We start from the raw sequence: 14,850 nt of genomic DNA, 5'->3' as shown, positions 1-14,850 counted from the left end.
AAGAAATTCTTAGTCGACTAACAATCATATGATTTTGTCAACTAATCGATTAGTTGATTTAATCAACAGATTTGTAAAACTGAGTTTCTTCCACAAAGAATCACACAAAAGCACCACTTTGAATCTTGTGTTTACCAGAGATGTGCTGATAAGTTTCTTGGAAAAAGGTAATTCAGCATGAAAAAAGCATAAAAAACAACTAATCGATTAAAGAAATCTTAGTTGTCTAAAGCTGGGGACACACCAACCAGACATCAGAGAACTAGTGGCGACGAAGACAGCCTGTTGCCTCGCCTCACGTCGCCTTTGTTTTGGCCGACAAGTTGCATTTTAACACACTGGAAAGACTACAGCCGACGGCCGGTTAGCACGTACGTTCTGCGCTTGCATGAGATGAAATAACTCTCCACACAAGCAGGTCGCGGTAGTCTGTATTCGTCATTCAAAACTGTCCGACGGCCGACCGTCGGCTTGGTGTGTCAGGGCCTTAAGACCAAAGTGACCGATTAGTCGAATAATTGACTAGATTAGAGGGGGCAGCCTTAATTATAAGCATGTTTTCCAGCAGTTATTAAGAGACTACGCTGACCACATACACAAATTAGCATTGATGATAGGAAAATAACAGTGTTCTAGTCTGATTGACATACTTTAAGTATCTTTAAAAAATCCCTCAGGTATCACAGAAGGATTTTCCATGCCCGATGGTTGCAGAGAGCATCTGTAACCTACAACAGTCACCGAGGGATAAAAAGACAGACCGGGGAAGACCGGCATGTCTTGGCTAATGCCAAAAGCATGCTGGGCCCAGTTTTTTTCCCATCGGGCACAGTCTCCAAAATACGTGCCCCCTTGTGACTATTGTTCCACCCGTCTGTCTGTTGGCTGACACAAGCAATAATCCTGACATCTGGCCTGCATCCAAACTCATTACGACACTTGATGGCATTGATCCTTCCTCCAGAGGCTTCCCCTCCAGAGCCGTGTGCTTCTGCTCTCTACTCCTACTGAGCTTTATTTGGCTCCTTGTTTCTCTCTCTTCTCTTTCCACATTGTTTTTACACAGCCAGCTAGTATGGGTAATACACTGGCTCCATTAATAGATGAAAGGTGTTGTTATGAAGCCTAATATAGCACAGATTAAGAGTCATGTTCGCCGCGAGTATCCGCCCAGTTTCCCATTCTTGCTCTCTTTATTGATGTCAGGGTAGTTGAGCCGTGACACGCCCGCAGTTAATGAAATTAGTGCTGAGAAAATGCACAGTGTCCACCAGGGAATATTAAGAGCAGTTCCCACTGAGACATCTGTGGTAGTGGCTCAGTACATTATCCACACAGTGTGTTAGAAACTAAGGAAATGAGCGGGATGTGGGGGAGGTAGATCCTATTAATGCCTCCTCCTCCACCTCTGACCCCCAGACTGTGCTGTTGGCCTGTCAGGGATTGCCTTGTGTGCTACTTTTAAATTTGGTGAAGGCCACAGTTACAGTCAGGGAGTGCACATAAATGTCAAACTGTTTCTATTGTTACGTTTGGTACGCCAACTGTAACAGCTGTGCATTTTGACACCAAACTGTGCTGATATGAGTCATTGCTGTAACATCCAGCTGAAATAGTGGGATTGACGACTGCACCAGTGTTTCTTTGGAAACCCCTCAAGCCCAGCTGACCACTTTCTGGCTTTGGCTTTACTTTTGCTCTTCTAATCCCATTAAAGTATTCAATATGTAGCCTTTAATTGGATCAGGTGTGGGAGAATAGTGGCTGTAGCAGAAACCTGGAGATCAGGTAGCTTTTGAAGACTCGAGAAGCACAACTCTTAAAGGTGCTTTGTATGATATCAAGAGCATTAATATAGCAGCAAACAGTTATTGTCTGTGTAAAGATATAGAGGAGTAATGTCTACCTGAGCAGAGAATGAAGTCACTCTCCCCCTGTGTGTGTTGTAATCCGACCTTCTCTGTGCTTTGTTGACATTTCACTGTTAGCACCGTTAGCTGCGAGACACCCATCTCAGCCGTCGCCATATTGAGAGCCGTGCGGAGGCAATAGAAATGCTCCCAATCTTGCATTTAGCAACTTTAACTAACTAGCATTACTGTACACAATCAGATTGAAAACAAAAGACAGCGCAAAACAAAACAGCGGTCTCGAACACCGATCTCCTGGTTGAAAGTCCTGTGTTTGTTGGACCCATCCACCTCCCCTCCCACCCACCATTAGCGTTCTTTCTCCCCTTTTATTCTACGTCTTTACATTGCAGTCAGTACAGACTACATTGCGTGAAAATTTCGCGCCTAAATGCAAGAACGGCGTTCTTATTACACGCTTTTGCCTTGCACATTATCGTGTCATTCACACACCTTTTTGTGTGACCGGGCTGAATAATCGTATGTTCAACATAATCCAACAGTTTGTGTTGTGCAGTTTTTACTTAAACTTTGTACATAACCTCTTGTGTCACAGCTACTAAAGGGAGAGAGCAAAAGTAAGTTAAGCAGTAGCAGAACCAGCTGCAACTGGTGCATTGCAGCACCTGGCCTACCACGGCACACCAGCTCCTGCTGCGAGGGCTCATTCAGAACACAGAGACCCAACATCAATCACAGCTGCTCAGCCGGCTCCTCTGGCCTGCTATTTCACACGGGCCTTATGCTGCAGTCACCAGCTACGCCAGCCCCCCGTTTTCATTTGTCATTGTAGACACTAATTCCTCGATCACCCAAGCTTCTTAAAGATTTAGTTTCCTGGCTTACTTTGTTTGCTGGCTTTGTCCCTCGAGGTGCAAGCTGAGATCGCGCTTCGGCATATAAATATTGTTATTGAGGTTTGAGTATCAATTAAACACTGGCCTTACTACGGTTTTCTGTGACATTGATACTGTATTTTGTGGTGACATTTACTGCTGGACAATAAATCAAATATTAATCGCGATCATGATTTTGGCTTCCCAAAATTAAATGAACATGATTGACAGTGATGTTTAAAATGCGTGTTCCGTTTTGGCTTCACTTTTGGGGAGCTGTCATGCCCATAGACTGTATATAAGAAGTGGACGTAATCACCGTGATGTCACCCATTTGTTTGTGGACTACCGTATTGAAACCTTGAGTTTGGCATTTTGGCCGTCACCATCTTAGTTTTAAGCCATCACCATCTTGGTTTTGTCCATATCCATCTTGTTTTTTGGCTGTCGCCATCTTGGTTTTTGGCCGTCGCCATCATGGTTATTGGCCGTCGCCAATCTTGGTTTTTGGCCGTCGCCCAACATGGAAGAAAAAGCAGTGCTCTGTTTATTTAAATGTTAAAGTGCAATAAAAATATGTTGTCCCTAAAATCTATGAATAATCGTGATCTCAAGTTTGATCAAAATAATCATGATTATCGTTTTAGCCATAATCGTGCAGCCCCAGTGACATTACAGATGGTCAAATAACTCATGGTGTTGCTGGTGCTGCAACGATGGCACTTATTTCTTGCAGAATGTCTGCTGTAATTAAACTGCCAAATTAATAATATATCAAAGGTGCGTGCAAGGAAATAGTTGTATTACTTATAAAGACTAATACACAACAAAAAATGGGATTATAGTTGTAGCCACAATCATGCAGCAGCGCGCTGTGCTCATCCAGTCCAGACTCAGTGAGGTAGCATGCCTTTGAGTCAATGTCCTTTCCCTCACCTTTACTCAGTGCTGTTACTCATTCCCAACCACCTGTCTTCTCAGTGTCACCAGGTGAGCTCTTGGCTACAAATTATGCTTTAATTTAGGATGAAACAGGCTATAGGCTTACAGACAAGAGGAGGGACGTTACTTCCTACCACTAAGGTGATGTAGGATCAGTGGATCAACTCTTCAAGAATATTACGTAGTGCTGTGGTGACACTTGGCCTGAAAGTACCTTCTCTCAGGGCCAAATTAAGATCCCATAAAGATCCTTGTTCACAGTGCATCTCCTAGAAGCAAAATAACATTGTACCAAAAACTTTTTACCCAAAATTAAATCAACAGACCACAGCGTTCACTTTCACGTTGCGCTAGGCTACATTCCTGCTAATTAACAAATCTTTGCATCAAAATAAGACTTCAAATAAGGTTCTTCTTCACCTGATTTCAGTGCATTTTTATACAACAGAGAGCAGACGGGCAAAACAGTCAGTATGTTACTCTTCTACTCTGGACTGCAGCCGCAACGTTCAGGAAAGTTTTTCACGGGCTTTCGCTGCAGGGTGCGCGCACAGCGACATGAGAGCTCCCCAAAAGTGAAGCCAAAACATCTCTATGACAGGAACTGTCATACTTTAAGGAATCACTAGTTGATTACATCATATTGTGGACACCATGCATCTAGTCTATAGTGGTCCTTTACCTAAACAGTAGTGATAATCACAGGCATCATGACAGGAAGTTGTCCCTACTTAACCAGTAGGCACCGCTCTTTAATCTCCCCGCCTAGATCCACATACCCTTTTGCCGCCACGCTAATCCAATAAACCACCTATGCTGATCTGATGTCTTGCATAACAGCGCCGGGATATCCGACCCGTGTTTCCCCCGGTGACCAATTGACAACAGGGGGCCAGTTATTTTTAGCCCTGGAGGAGCATGCTAAGGAGAGAAACTATAAGGAGATGATGGTGGGAAGAAGGACGGTTTGTTTGGCAGTCACTCCTCCAGTAATCCTCTATGCAAAGCCAAGTGGATCATTAAAATAACAAGACCTGTAATTTAAGTTTCAGCGTTTGTGTAACACGAGAGAGAAAGTGGCAAGAGTAAGGTGAGAATGAAAGAGAAAGAAAAAAGAGCAGAGAAAGTTGCAAGTGTGACTTTGAAGACTGTGTCAGCCTTTTGTTTCCTCTTGACTTGACATGACAAGAAGGAAATACTGTAGGCAGGGGGGGGACGGCACGCAGGCTGCAACTGGGGCATATCCGGCATGAGGCTCCGGTTACAGTACCTCATGACTCTGCGTTTTGTTGTTGTTGATGTGTCAAGCTGCCAGCTTCCCTCTCTGGTGTCCCTCTCCCTCCACGCCTCAGAACGGCCCTTCTTTCCATTTTTAAACTCCAGGGTTTTATCTGTAGTTGTGGAATCTAAGCTATTCCTGCCCTTACCTCATAACCCCTAACACCATTACTACTGCATGCTAGGGAAGGCCACCCAGCAACCACCGGATCACATGCGTGCAACCTGAGAGTCTGGGGAAAATGTTGACTTAAGAGTTTTACAGTAGTGCTCTCTTGGCAGTGCTAATCTAGACATATCAATTAAAACACAAGGGTAGGGAAATGTGAACCTCAGGAATGTTGGTTTGGATCATTTCTCATCTTACAAACAAGATTACGTCTGGCAGACCTGCCTCTGTAGATGTGTTAGGTATTTCAGCTTCAAATCAGTTTGGCAGAACATTTGTTTTCCAGCATGTCCACTGGCACAGAAGTTAAGGAACTGCTGTAAGATGTCTGGAGTGAAAACTAATGAATTATTTTCATCATTGATTAATTGTTTGATCTGTGAAATGTCTGAACATACTGAGAAAAAAACGGCTTGGAACAATTTCGCAAAGCCCTAGGTGATGTTTCTTGTTCTGTCTGATCAATAGTCCAAACCCAAAAGTATTCAGTTTACTAGTGTATATATATATAAGAAAGAGAAGCAGTAATCCTGCTATTTCAGAAGGTGGAAGCTGAAAATGTGTTGCATTTTTTCTAAATTTTTTCTGAAAAAATGACTGTAAAAATCACGTTTTATATCAACTAACCATTGGTAATGCCAAACTGACAAAATGACTTACCGAAAAGTTAGTCCAAAGATTGAACCTGAAAATAATACCAGCTGGATTGTCTGTAAAATGAGTTAAACTTACACCCTGTAATACACTGGATGTACAGGTTGTAATTCCTTGTACATATTTGAAAATCTTTGCAAGTCACTCTCTGTTCAATAAAAAGATTCTTTGGTGTGTTTCCTATTTGCCGTCCCGCACTGCAGTAAGCAGCTTCAAGCTAGAGGCTTGAGATATTCCCGCAACATCCCCAGACATCCTATTTTCATGACACAGCACCCGTCTCCTCTCCAGCATGGAAAGCATGCATGCTAACTGTCCATCTATGATGTTTCAGACCTTGCCTACGGAGGCAAAGTAAGACACAGAAATGCCTCCTGCCAATCAAAAACTAAAAATATTTGTGTTTTTTTAAAAGGAAAAAATGTGTTGCACACATAAACATCTCTGCGACCCACATACAGCCCTCATTTGATGTGTTAATATAGCCTACATGGATCCATCCCACTTTGTTGAACCTAGTGGGAGCAGAGCAGCGCTGAGATAGAGAGAGAAAAAGAGTGTCAACCACCCAAGGAGAAGGGTTGTTGATTTTTTTTTTTTTCAGCAGTGAATGGTGGCCTCTGACAATTAAAGATTTATTTTTTTCCAGTGAATGGTCAATAAGGCAGAATATGTGAGTGAAGAATGAATGAGTTCTCTACGCTGTTTTTTATGCATTTGGTTTGGACTTTAAGTGGTACTGCAGTTTGTAGGCTAAGCTCATATTCTGTAATTTGGATTTATCAAATAAATATTGAAAAATACAGTTGGATCAAAGCCTTGCATGTACAGTACCTCTAGTATATTGTAATTAAATGACACCACATACTGTAGCTGATCCTCACAGATATCTGCTGTTGCCTGCAGGATGTCAATCTTGACAGGAAATTCCCAGCTCTAACAATATCCAGCAACAAACGTTTTCAGAGGCAGCTGCTGAAATGTCTCTAGAGTAATCGGACTGTGGACATTTCCTGAAGGCTTTATGTCACAATCACTTTTTTACAAAGGTATTTAGCTTTGGCCAGAGTTTTTTCATACACATTGAAATTGGGGAAGATGCTAGTCTCCTAAAATGTATATCTACAGACAACATGGAGAATATCACCTCCACTCAGTAGATGTATGTTACTCTGTATGAGTCAGGCTGTTTAACACAAAGCCGGTGATTCCCTGTATTATCATTATTATTATATAACAGGGTTTTTCTCCAAGATGTCATTTTACTGTGGAGGCGGTAATGAGAGATGTATTGTCAGTGACATGTCATTTGGCAGTCCCACTGTTCTATTTTCTAAAGCACCTTCTCACTCCATTAAGATAATAATGTGAGCATTATACTGCTATTAGAGTTAGATTATTACTCCTGATCTGAGGCAAGTGTGGAGAATTACAAATGTCTCCTCGATGTATTGTGTAGGCTGCAGTGGTTGTAGCCCACTACAATGACTAATACATTGTGCACTCCATCATATACACAATCAAATAAAGGTGTTGTAATGTAGTTTGACACTCTCTTTTCAAAAGTATTACAATGAGACATTTTTACAATGCCAACTTCCATCAAAGCACCAAAAACATATATATCTAAAGCCTCTGAAGCACCAAGGTCAACTGCAGTCTCTAGAGTGTTGAAATCACTGACTTACCTTTCACAGACTCCAAAGACTTCCTTTGGGGACTTTTTCAACACGCACTGACTCAAACACTTCAAAACACTTTTTCATCTTACTTTTGTTTGTGCTCAAGGCAGGTTTTGTTTCTTATAGAATGTCTTTTCTTTTCCTCCCACGCTGCAGGATATGAAAAGACAGAGGACACCACAGAAAGGACGTCCTTAGCTGACCAAGAAGATGCCCGAATGATATACCTCAACCAGCAGCAGTTCACCAAGTTTTGCAACAATCGAGTCAGGTAGGAGATGTTTATGGGAATGTATTGAATATGATGAGAAATATGTATGTATGTAAACGGTGGAGAATTTGATTAAGAGCTATACTATGTGGTTGTAATCAATCATTTATAGTTGTATCAGTGTGGCAGTGTAACCAATAGGGAAATGTTGGTGCAAACTCTAGTGCTGGCAAGAGCCCTGCATAGGGCAACTGTGACCCTTTTTAGGGTCTAACCACAGACTGTATATAAGAAGTGGACATATTCACCGTAACGTCACTCATCGATTTGTGGACTGCCGTTTTGAAACCTTGAATTCGGCATTTTGTCCGTCGCCATCTTGGTTTTTGACCAAAAAGGTTATAATTAACTTTCATGAACTGAAAACACACTGTGAAAGGGTTAAAGTTCTAAGAACAAAAGAGCTTAGCCACTCTCTAAAGCATCCCCTGCTTTATGGTCTATTTGACTCTAAATGGGACGATAATTTACTAAATGAACATCATGCTGTATTGAAGAAGACTTGAAACTAGCAATTGAGACCATAAACTCATGTTTACAATGTTTACTGAGGTAATAAATCAAGTGAGGATTAGGCTCATTTTCTCATAGACTTCTATACAATCAGACTTCTTTTTGCAGCTAGAGGAGTCGCCCCCCTGCTGGCTATTAGAAAGAATGCAAGTTTAAGTCACTTAAGCATTGGCTTCACTTTTTTGACCCGAGTTGCCCTCTGGGTCTAAGACGTAGCATTACCACTGCTTGAGTGGTATTCCATGTGAACTTAATACTTGGGAAGTAGTAAAGTTTATGTGGTCCACATTTATAGCTTACCTAAATTAACCCTGGAGTGCCACCCAAGCAGTGGTAATGATAGAGGGTTGTAGTTTCTGTGGTGGTCTGTTTGTACCGCCTTCAAAGCATAATGCATCGCTGCTTGTCGTACGTCTCTTCCTTATGCATTAAGCTGGGCATTGTGAGCTTTGTGGCTTTTCTTTTGTGTGCTGGGAAACAAAACGCCATCTACTCTCAATGCAGCCACAATGGTGCAGAGGAATGGAATTACACAATGGTCTGCCACACTATGTCCACATACATCCCGATTTTGAGTCACACTTTTGTCCCTCACTAAGCTGAGGAAGCAACAAAATTCTGTTAGCCATTAAAATAAGGCGTCACACCAGTCCCACAAGGTTGACCTCTATCACTTATCATCCAGCATTCCCAGTGTGATTATGTAAAGTGCTTTTAAAGATGCTTTCCCCATGTCACTTAAAATTGTATCCTCCTAGCTGCTTTAAAAATTCAAACTGGAAGTTGTATTCTCTCAAGGGTTTTGCTGTTTGAGCTATTTCTGACCTGGTAATGGCAACCCAGAGGCCATTTCTGCTTTTCATGGTGACCTGCAGCACTTTACCTTTAACCCTACATTAACCATCAGAGTCACAAGCAAAACGGTTGAATTAGAGCATGCCTAGACCGTGTGGCTGCTACTTAAATGTCAGCCTCGGGAGAATCTTCTGACAGCAAGCAATCTTGACGATTCAGAATCCATTTTAAGGGCCGTTTTGAGGTTATGTTGTGAAAATTTTGTCTTGAAGAGAAAGAAATGTATGACACTTTGTAAATGTTCTGCCCTCCTCTGGTGTGTGAGTAAATAGCTGAGTGATCTACAATATATTTTACCTTAAAACTTTGTATTCAACCTTCCTAAGATGACTTTTGAATATAATCCCCATAGTTCAGACAGAGCAGTGGTTTTGATGTGCAAGAGAAAGGGCTGTTCTACAGGTACTATGACAGCAACCTCAGCCATATGATATTTCATAAAAACCTCCAAGATTTGTATCACCGGTGGCGCCTTAGTCCAGATAAACCAGACCGGCCCGTTTTATCCTGTTGGTCCTCTTAGAGGAGCGCAGTGCTTTTAGCATTAAAGGTCAGGCTGGTTGGGTCAGGCCGTCCTCTGTCAAGGAATATTACTGTTAGCATTCCTGCTGCATGAGCAGCTTGAGATGTGTATGTGCTTACACAGACTATAAAGCTATAAAGTGAACATGAATATTAAATGAAAAATGCAAGCGTGCTGGTGGTTATGCCATTTGTTAGGTCAGCTTCATGTATTGACATGACAAATAACAGACGCAAGCAGCTAAGAACATTGCAGAATATCTTCCTTACTCCAGTTTGTTTCTTTGAATTACTCAACTGTAAGAAAAAGGCTGCTGATGCTACCTTATTTTAGTTGTTAAGCTCCTTTTGTAGTAGATATCACAGTGTCACATATCATTTTTTGAGTTTTACTTTTGGTTTGGTTATTAATTATTAATAGACTCAGGACAAGGAGCATTTGCAATCAAACCTGTTTCTAGTGTAGCGACCAGCTGTCATAATTACATCACTGCCCACCTGTCAACAGTTTCTCACAGTTAACAGATGGGTGTTGGTTGAATGATATTGCATCAGAGAAGTTTAAGTAATATGGCCATAGACTGTGTATTAGAAGTGGACGTAGTCACCGTCACGTCACTCATTAGTCTGTGGACGGCCGATTTGAATCCTCGAGTTCGGCATTTTGGCCGTCGCCATCTTGTTTTTTTTGCTACCAGAGGTGACACGAGACGGTGGAGCTAAGTACAACCGAACACTGAATAAGACATTTATGAAATCACACTATGAAAGGGTTAAAGCTGTAAGACGAAAACACAGACAACTCCCAGACTGGACAACGCCGTGGTAGCGACCTGTCAATCACAAGGTAGCAACGCCCTAAAGCATACCCTGCTTTATGGTCTATCTGACTCTAAATGAGACCATAATTTACTAAGTGAACATCATGCTGTATTGAAGAAGACTAGAAACTAGCGATTGAGACCATAAACTCATGTTTACTCTCATGTTTTCTCATAGACTTCTATACAATCAGACTTCTTTTTGCAACCAGAGGAGTCGCCCCCCTGCTGGCTATTAGAAAGAATGCAAGTTTAAGGCGCATTGGCTTCACTTTACAGCCCCGGAGGTTGCCCACTGAATATGGCCTTTGCTGTGAAAGAGCACCTCTGCATATTTTAAAAATAATAGTGCATTACATTTTTGTGACCTTACCGGAGGCGGTCATTAATTCAGTGGGCGGCCTGCATTCACTGAAAAATAAAGGAAAATATCACATTAGTTCCGTTCAGCTGAAGCTCATGCTGTTAACACACAAACACTGTGGTAGATAAGATGATCAAGGTTAAATCATTATTATAGACTTTCCAATATTCGACTGATCTGAAGTATGACCGTAGCCGTCCACCTCCCAGTTTAGTCACATTCAGAATCACTTGGCTTAGATACCACTGATATCCAATCCAATACTGATACGGTACATAACATACCAGTTTTAGTGATGAACACAAGTATGCATTAAATGTTTTTAGAGATAAAAATGACTTTTCTCTGAGCACACAGTGAAGTGGATGGCAGTTTGCATGTTAATGCCTTTTCAAGCCACATTTATTTCAGACCCACCACTTTTGGATCCGACTGTAATGCATCCAAGTTGTGTCTTGTCAAATGATTTCAGAGCTTTAAGTGCTACAGCATTATTTGAACAGTGAAGTTCACAGCTTGCAGATGCTTTTGTTGAAACTGGTAATATTTAATTTAATTAATTAATAATATTAATTAATAATAATATATTAATATTGTTATTATGTCTATAAACATTATTTGGATGGCTATTATAAAGTTGCAACTGGTGATTATAACACGTTGTTGAATGGTTAATAAATCATTTGTAAAGCATCTATAAACATTATTAGTTTCTGGTTTACAAACAAGTTCTTAAAGTCTTACAAATCATTTGGTGATCATCAATGAATATATATATGTATATATATTAGAAATTATATATTGTATCATAGCTGATATGAGACAATAATTACATTAGTAAAGTATTTATTTACACACACATATATATATATATATATATATATAAATATATATATATATATATATATATGTAATTATTTATATAGTATTTATAAGTATTTATTTACACATATACACATATATATATATATATATATATAATAAATACTTTACTAATGTTATTATTGTCTCCTATCAGCTATGATACATATATAACTTCTAAACTAATTATTTCATATTACACAAACTGCTGATAAAATAACAGAAATTATAACATTATTAATAATTAGTAAATATTATTAATTATCATGTCATTGTTTGTTAACAGTAAAATAACTATTGACTAAGTTTAATTAATTACCAATTTACCATCAATGATGGTTATTATAAAGTGTAACCGTAGTTTTTGAATCCTAAATGTGCCCAAAAATTCACCTCAAGCCACGGAGGCCCGTCAGGCTTTAGGCTGCTCTAAAGACCAAATTAGTTCAAGAGGATTGGTTGCTGTCTCAAAGTGACCTGTGGAGACTCTTACAGGAGCAGGGTCTGTGATAAATGGTGCATCTAATCTTAACAAGCAGCTCTCACAGGTTTCTTCTTGCTCTCATTCTCCCTCTGCAGCATCACTACCTGCAGAATCACACAGATGTACACGTATGTGACTCCTGCCTCATAACAGAAGCAGCACCCTGCTCTGCTCTCTCTTGTATGCATGAGGATCGTTGTGGATTGTTTATTCAACTGAACTGGCTGCTGGCAGATCTGGTTGTAATGTAAAGGTTGAATAATCGCTGAGATGTTGACAACCCATCCTATGGCAAACAGGCGTGGTTCTACTATACAAACCATTTTACTGTTATGTAGCCATGAAATGCTAATATTACACGTCTTGTGTGGAAAACAAGGGACAATTGTGACGTGAGTAGACACAGACAGACAGAGACACAAACACACAACGCGCACATTGACTACTTATGACTAATTTTGAGCTTCTCTTTCTAACAGTATAACATAATAGATACTTAACTGTGCACATGACACACATAATTAAGTTCACCCTCACATTTAACCGTTGAGTTGCAGTAATACTTGTATACAATGTTACATATACAAATAGAAGCACATCTTGAAAGGATATTAAACAGGAAGTCCTTCATCCGTAAAGGCTACTGGCCCAACCAGTTGTTCAACAGTATGAAGTTCTGTATATAGTTGTGTTTGCATACCAAATTAGTTGGACAAGGAGCGACCTATATCATCATCCTTTATGCCTTTATCTAACCACCTGTCCGACAATCACCATATAGAAATTCTGTGTACATTTAGATTTTAACCCATAAGGAAGATTCTGATTCATATCACGCTTTTGCAAATGAACTGTCTGAATCGACTGTGATTGTATGAGCTTCAGGGGCTAGCTGAGCTGGCGGCCTTGGCTGATTTGATTATCTCTTTTGTGGTTGAATGTATGCCGGTAAATCCTGCTGGCCCTTCAAACTGGCAGAGATTGACCACCTAGACAGTGTACTGTATATAACAAATGTGATACAACTCATTAGTTTTGTCACTTTTTTTGTATGTTAGCTTAGTTTAATTATATTATTCTACTTAATTGATGTGAAATTTCAAATTGGAACCTTTTTTTGATGATTTTTTGTAATTTAGAAGTGATGAGAAAATAAAAGTGTGTGTTTTACTCTGGCAACCCAAAGCTCATCAACAGTTAAATCTTAAGTCATGTTTCCTGTTGCTTTTAAAGGTTTGTTTACAGAACGCAAACATGTTTACAAGCAAAACAGGCCTATATTTTCAATTATGATCATGTCAATATACCTATTATTATTTATGGTCAAAAATAAATGGAAAATCCAGCTATTGTTGTTAAAAATATCGAAGTATCGATACATATTGATACTTACTATTTGAAACGGTTTCAATACTCAGTTTCCACAGTATTGATACACGGTTACCAGCTGCGCTTTCTGCTCTCTCTTCTCTCCGACAGTGTGTTGACACACACACACACACACACACACACCGCTGTTTATCTTTTAATAAAAATCTAAAATTTGATGCCCTCAATGTTCTGTAAATTTTCCCCATGGTATCGAAAATGGTATTGAATATCAATATTTGTCAAGGTATTGTATCAAAGTTAGAAATTCCAGTATCGTGACAACACTAACCCCAACCAATATGTCAAGTGCTAATGTATTTTGTGAAAAGCGCGAATACAGTTTTTAAAAAAATAAGTAAATCAGAAATAATTCCCAAATTCTGAAATGTCAAACCAAATTTTGATAAATGTAAAACAGTTGCAGCAGCGAAACAACTTTTGCAGATTACATGACATTGTTTTTTTTAACCCTCCATTTGAGCTGAATGAATGAATAGATAATCTTTATGCAAAAGTAACACACAGATCTGTGGATAGACGGGGAGTTTCAAGCTTATAGTGGTGCAGGAATGATTCCTAAAACCCGAAAAATGAGTTAGCATTTTAGCACTTCCGGTTCCCTCGTCTGAAAGTCAATGTTTTTTTTTTTTAATGGGTTTTTAATTGGATGCCTGAAATAACATCTGTGGTTAACACAAGCTTAAAAGATTTTAACGTTTTGTTCTACAACGTAAAATACGTCCGTAATTATCCCACTCGTCGACTATCTTATTTTCTGCAATAATCCAAAACCCAATGGATAAATCCCATTTGGCTTTTGGTTGAGGGAACCCCGTGAAATTCTAACTTCCACGTTGGCCTAAAAAAATACGTCATCCCTGCACCGCTTTATTTACTGTGATAGTTTTCATCTGGCGACAGCTGGTTAACATTTGTTTCTATTCGTGGCTCCTGGCAGCCCATTTAGAGTCTACCAGGGCCCATGGGTGGTCATGCCCCAGTCATTTTAAACAACCTAATCTGCTGTTATTACCAATCATGAACATTTTGCAGGTCATGGTGCAGATTAGTACATCCTTATCACCTGTTGGCTCTCCTCCTGGTCTCCCTTTTTGTGTGTTAACATGTGTTTTCAGTGCTTTTTATCTGTGGAATTAGGGAGTTGTTAGATTTTGTCATATCTTTAGCAACATGATTTTAATTGCATTTTAAACCACTTATACATGTTGGAATCTCATGGGAATGTTTAGAAAAGATGTGAGGTGTGGCTAAAAGAGGAATCCAACAAAACACTGACATGTCAAATGTCCACTTGAC

At 39.8% G+C, this 14,850-nt stretch overlaps 1 protein-coding gene across 6 annotated transcripts in view; it reads left to right on the top strand.

Annotated features, from left to right (window-relative positions):
• Window positions 1-14,850, top strand: part of atp8a1 (ATPase phospholipid transporting 8A1) — a 123,714-nt gene that overhangs the window by 11,653 nt on the left and 97,211 nt on the right. For all 6 annotated transcript variants that reach the window (XR_005208301.1, XM_037780973.1, XM_037780972.1 and 3 more), the window contains exon 2: window positions 7,628-7,742. Coding sequence is in view for 5 of the 6 variants with exons in the window: in XM_037780973.1 (XP_037636901.1) it covers window positions 7,628-7,742 (115 nt within the window). In the remaining variant the exon portion in view is untranslated. The remainder of the gene's footprint in view (window positions 1-7,627; window positions 7,743-14,850) is intronic.

This window comes from Sebastes umbrosus, chromosome 9 (assembly GCF_015220745.1).
Source record: "Sebastes umbrosus isolate fSebUmb1 chromosome 9, fSebUmb1.pri, whole genome shotgun sequence".
Taxonomy (NCBI): Eukaryota; Metazoa; Chordata; class Actinopteri; order Perciformes; family Sebastidae; genus Sebastes; species Sebastes umbrosus.
Note: the sequence above shows the minus strand (reverse complement) of the source record. Positions and strands in the feature narration are given on the sequence as shown.